Raw genomic sequence first — 5757 nt, forward strand, 5'->3', positions numbered from 1 at the left:
TCTATGTGTATCATCTATATATATATATATATATATATATATATATATATATATATATATATATATATATATATCTTACAGACCCCAAACTTTTGAATGGCAATACACATCAATAATTCAATAAAACACAAGCAATGTTAATGCCTTTTTCAGTATTTGTGAACCACACCCAGTAAATGTCGGCCTCAGTCCAACTGGTTTTGTTGGCACAAACCTGATAATAGTATTCATTATAGATAAAATAACTTTAATATTAAACAAAGCAAGATCATTTCACTGTCACAGACATTAATGTTACACTGCCTGTACAGTACATATTATATGAAACTACATTTAGTCTTTATGCATTCATTTTACCCGGTTTATGTTTAAAAATGTGGATTTGAGGAAGGAAGCGCTGTAGTAACTTCTGTGAGAGACATTCATTAACATTTATATACTGACAAACAAAACACAACATAGGTCAGTGCAGGACACGAGCACACGAGCACACGAGCAAAGAAAGGGTTGACTGACACCCCTGCGCACATCCTTTTTGGGACTCACATGTCTGTTTGGACTTCAAGGTCTTTTTGGATTCATGCCACATGGTCTTGCAGTCCTCCTGGAGTTTGTAGTAGCGTGTCTTTTTCCATGATCCTGAACGGACTTTCAAAAGATCTCCGCCTTTCATCAGGAACTGCAGGTCCCCGTCACCCTCCAAACCTGTGGAGAGGACAAGAGCAAGACTGCTCATGTAATCATTCTTTCAAAGCTCATTCTGAAAGACAGATTTGTGGGTTAATTCCCTCAACAATCTTTTTATGAAGGCAGAACAAACAAAAAGGATTGTATTGTCACTCTGTGGTCCAATTGAGGAAGGAACCCACCCATTCATGAATCCAGCTGCTGAGGAAGAAAACATGGCTTATAAACGTTTATGTAAAACACAAAAGACTGCATAAAAAGACGTGAACACACACTACTGGCACCTGACACCAACCAGGACTTGCTTTTAGGTCAAACTGCCATAGCACAAACTAATTATTTACAAAGTCGTGGTGTGTATTTATGAGTAATTTAACACAACCATGAATCAATTAGGTGTGATGTGTTCTTGCTCTATTTACGACAATAGCAAAAGCTCCCAGCTTACACTACATTCTAGATAGACAAGTTAATAAAGACAATTTCCTCGATTTCCTTCAAGGTGCTTGTCAATGAACTATACACATCTTTAAATAACCAACTAAATGCCACTGTAAAGGCAAGTATGAAATGTCAAGTTCTCGGAGTACACATAAGATTAGTGTTTTATTCTTTGTCCTACCGAGATGTTTCATGTTGTTTCTCGCTGTTGTTTTCATCTGCGCGCGGTATAAGGACTCTTGAGATTTGGTCCGCGCTGGTTGTCTTCGTACACACTGCATATTGTGAATATTCCGCAACAAAACTGCTTCTGAATAATAAGGGAGCCACAAACATATTCCAAAAACCTGCTGTCTTGTGCTCACTCACTTGTCCCCGGATTCGGGGCGTGTACTAATCCAAAGTTCATCCCTAGAATATGACTGTAGTGACACCTGATCTCATCGAGTGGCTATATTCGTTGGTGATTCGTGAATTCAAACAACACTTTAAGGATGTTTGTTCAAAGATAGATTTAATAAGTATACTTATTAAAAGTATACCCGAGTCATTCGCCAAGCGCGAATACTAGCCTACACAACAGCTGGTGAAATACCTGTTGGGCTTTTTTGAGTGTCTTTCTGTGCAGAATCAATGGCGCCATCTAGTGGCTGTATTTGCCAGCAGCCACACTTGGAATCTCATGCCTTGATATGCTGTTCTATTATGATGGTAGTAATAATGATCGTTTCAGAATCATACACGGCCTTATATTTTCAGAAAAGTTGTTCATGCCTCACTTGGTGGCATTTGGCATAGTCTATTAAACCAGGTGAGAAATATTACCTAACATATGCGTTAATAAATGGTAGTCGTGAAGAGCAGAATGTTTTTGTACTGCAATGTCAATATAAATATTGTTTATATATTTTAGATGTTGTTTAAATGTATAGGGCCAGGCTAATGATATTATTATTAACTCAAAATATTAAATATACTTTTTATAAATTGAAAGCTGAAATTAAATACAAGCCATAGATGAGAATAGCTTAAATGAAACCTTGGCATCTAAAGTTTAAAATGAAATGCCAAAATTAGTAAAAGAGCAATAAACTAAAGTCAAATAGAAATATTTAATAAATAAGTGACAAAAGCACATCAAATGACTAAAACCTAAACTAAAATGGAAATAACAAAAGCTGATTCCAAATATGAATAAATACTACAATAGTATATAAATAACACTAAAATAAAACTGATAAAGGCTACATTGATGTTTATACACATTTTTAATTTCATTCCACATTTCAATACCTAATTTTCACAGTAAAATTACACAGTAAACGGCTTTCATATATCTACTTTCAAACATAGTTCTGCCCTAACTGTCTTTTGTTGACATTGTATTATGTTTGTTTTGGATTCAGATAAGTATGTACATGACAGCTTTCTGTCAAAGAAAGCAAACACTTGCAGTGGTTCTATGGACTCCCCCCTGTAATATTAAGACAATTTGTAGTGAGTCTATCTGCTCTTACAAACCCACAGGCTGCTTCCTGCTGCCATTACAGTGCGAGGGAGGACAGTTAGATCCTATTCATATCCGTCTGGATGACAGAGATACTGGAGATTCAGGAGGTGTGTACACAACAAGCACGCAGTTATTTAGATGCCTTAGGCTTTTTAAGAACCCAAACGCAGGTCACATTTACGGTAACACCTTATCACCTTCGGGGAAAAACCATGCACAAACTGAATATTAAAAAAATTAAATGTTTCTCTTTTTAAGAATATTTTAGTCACTTTTTTTGTAAACTGATCTGTTGAAAAATGAGCTGAGCCCTGGTTTAAAGAATTGAGTAAACCCATAATTTGACAGACGTTTCAGGCAGAGGAACTAAAGTAATGAAAGGGATGTTATGCGAGACAGTCAACGGAATGTTGCTCCAGGCTACTGACACCTCTCCTGTGCCCCATCCTCAATAGAAAGTCTAGTAGGTTATTATATTGCTGCAAAATTGGAGCACTGTAGAGATTGACAAATACACCCAACACATGACAATACAAAGTTACTAAGGGTGTGGCAGCCATATTATGTCCTCTAACTCAATTTACACCACCTATTCATGCGTTTATCATACTACATCCACAGAAATAGCTGTCTGAAAAAAGTGTGATTCGCAAAAGTAGACTATTTTCAAAATTTGTGCACAAGTTCAAATCAATATCTAATGTATAACACAATAAAATAACACTTGGTTCATCTTCAGTTTGTTTCCCCCTCTCCGTTGTTTGAAACTTCGACCTTCAAATAAAACATTTCATAAATTAATGCGTGAGGAATCATGTTTGGTAATGGTTAAGATTCAGTTGCGCGTGCAGGTTTAGAGAACAGGTCTGAACATTCTCTCAAACCGAATTTACAGAAGATTGTTTGACTGACTTTTGTGACATTTCGGATTCATTAACTTCAGTTCCGTTTTAGTTTTCATTCAACGCTTACCTTGTTTCTCAGGAATGCCGTTGGAATCCATTTCTCGTAAATACAGCACTGTTATATCCTCCTCGTACACAATCTGTCCAGTGTTCTCGACTCCAGGAGTTCACACGCAAAAAGAAACAACATAAAACTTCGCAAAGTCTCGCTGGCGCAAAACAGACGCAACTGAGAGCTGCACTTTTCCTCTAGCCTTCTCTTCACAGATTATCTGCCAGTGGCGGCTATCGTCTCAATAAAAGGTATCTCATGATGAGCCACTCCCAATGATCGCTTCAGCATCTTATAACGGCATGCTGTGCTTTCAGTTGCCTATAGGGGTCATGATAAATTATGCTCAAACAGTACAGTAGTAAAGCAAATCCAGACTGAGATTGAATGTTTGGTTTGTTTTATTCTGGAGAAGCAGTTCTTTAACGTCCACTATACGTGCTGCACCTGCTATTAGAGCTGTAGACACTAGTCATGTCAGCTGAGAGCACTATTAGTGTAGTGAATCTCTAGTAACTATTTTTTAACCTTTTTATTTTTCTGAGTCGTATAACCGATACATAGGCAGTTGTTTAAAGGGATACAAAGAGAAAAACTGCATTACTGAGTGGGGTTAATTTGGATTTGGATTCAAATATACTATATTTGAAATATGGACTTTTTAAAGCTATGCTTCTTAAAAATAATGATAATGCACATGCAAAACAGTGTATGTGTGTGTGTGTATATATATATATATATATATATATATATAAATGCCGTTGGAATCCATTTCTCGTAAATGCAGCAGACTGTTATATCCTTCTCGTGCACAATATGTCCAATATTCTCGACTCAGTAGTTCACACGCAAAAAGAAACAACATAAAACTTCGCAGTCCCGCTGACGCAAAACAGACGAAACTGAGAGCTGCTCTATTCCTCCAACCTTCTCGGCACAGGTAGAGATTACCTGCCTGTGGCTGCTATCGTCTCAGTAAAAGGTATCTCATGATGAGCCACGCCCACTGATCGCTTCAGCATCTTATAACGGCATGCTGTGCTTTCAGTTGCCTATAGGGGTCATGATAAATTATGCTCAAACAGTACAGTAGTAAAGCAAATCCAGACTGAGATTGAATGTTTGGTTTGTTTTATTCTGGAGAAGCAGTTCTTTAACGTCCACTATACGTGCTGCACCTGTTATTAGAGCTGTAGACACTAGTCAAGTCAGTTGAGAGCACTATTAGTGCACTATTAGTGTAGTGAATCTGTCAAGTGGCACTAATAATTTATAGGCTGGAAAGCACTGTGCTAGTCATGCGAGTAACTATTTTTTAACCTTTTTATTTTTCTGAGTCGTATAACCGATACATAGGCAGTTGTTTAAAGGGATACAAAGAGAAAAACTGCATTACTGAGTGGGGTTAATTTGGATTTGGATTCAAATATACTATATTTGAAATATGGACTTTTTAAAGCTATGCTTCTTAAAAATAATGATAATGCACATGCAAAACAGTGTATGTGTGTGTGTGTGTATATATCTAGCCTTCTCTTCACAGATTATCTGCCAGTGGCGGCTATCGTCTCAATAAAAGGTATCTCATGATGAGCCACTCCCAATGATCGCTTCAGCATCTTATAACGGCATGTTGTGCTTTCAGTTGCCTATAGGGGTCATGATAAATTATGCTCAAACAGTACAGTAGTAAAGCAAATCCAGACTGAGATTGAATGTTTGGTTTGTTTTATTCTGGAGAAGCAGTTCTTTAACGTCCACTATACGTGCTGCACCTGTTATTAGAGCTGTAGACACTAGTCAAGTCAGTTGAGAGCACTATTAGTGCACTATTAGTGTAGTGAATCTGTCAAGTGGCACTAATAATTTATAGGCTGGAAAGCACTGTGCTAGTCATGCGAGTAACTATTTTTTAACCTTTTTATTTTTCTGAGTCGTATAACCGATACATAGGCAGTTGTTTAAAGGGATACAAAGAGAAAAACTGCATTACTGAGTGGGGTTAATTTGGATTTGGATTCAAATATACTATATTTGAAATATGGACTTTTTAAAGCTATGCTTCTTAAAAATAATGATAATGCACATGCAAAACAGTGTATGTGTGTGTGTGTGTATATATATATATATATATATATATATATATATATATATATATATAC

The 5757-nt window shown here is 36.7% G+C and overlaps 1 protein-coding gene across 3 annotated transcripts in view; it reads right to left on the reverse strand.

Moving 5' to 3' along the window:
* Positions 1-3873, reverse strand: part of plcd1b (phospholipase C, delta 1b) — a 23369-nt gene extending 19496 nt beyond the window's left edge. Inside the window, exons 1-2 of one of the 3 annotated variants that reach the window (XM_016272464.1) lie at positions 3611-3873; positions 547-705 (exon numbers count right to left, since the gene is read on the reverse strand). In XM_016272464.1, coding sequence (XP_016127950.1) covers positions 547-705; positions 3611-3641 — 190 coding nt within the window. In that variant the 5' untranslated portion in view covers positions 3642-3873. Of the gene's footprint in view, positions 1-546; positions 706-869; positions 1008-1309; positions 1561-3610 lie in introns of those variants that run through there. The other 2 variants (XM_016272457.1, XM_016272472.1) reach the window with 2 other exon arrangements.
* Positions 3874-5757: the final 1884 nt, after the last annotated feature.

This window comes from Sinocyclocheilus grahami, unplaced genomic scaffold, assembly GCF_001515645.1.
Source record: "Sinocyclocheilus grahami isolate Dianchi unplaced genomic scaffold, SAMN03320097.WGS_v1.1 scaffold5.1, whole genome shotgun sequence".
NCBI classification, from domain to species: Eukaryota; Metazoa; Chordata; class Actinopteri; order Cypriniformes; family Cyprinidae; genus Sinocyclocheilus; species Sinocyclocheilus grahami.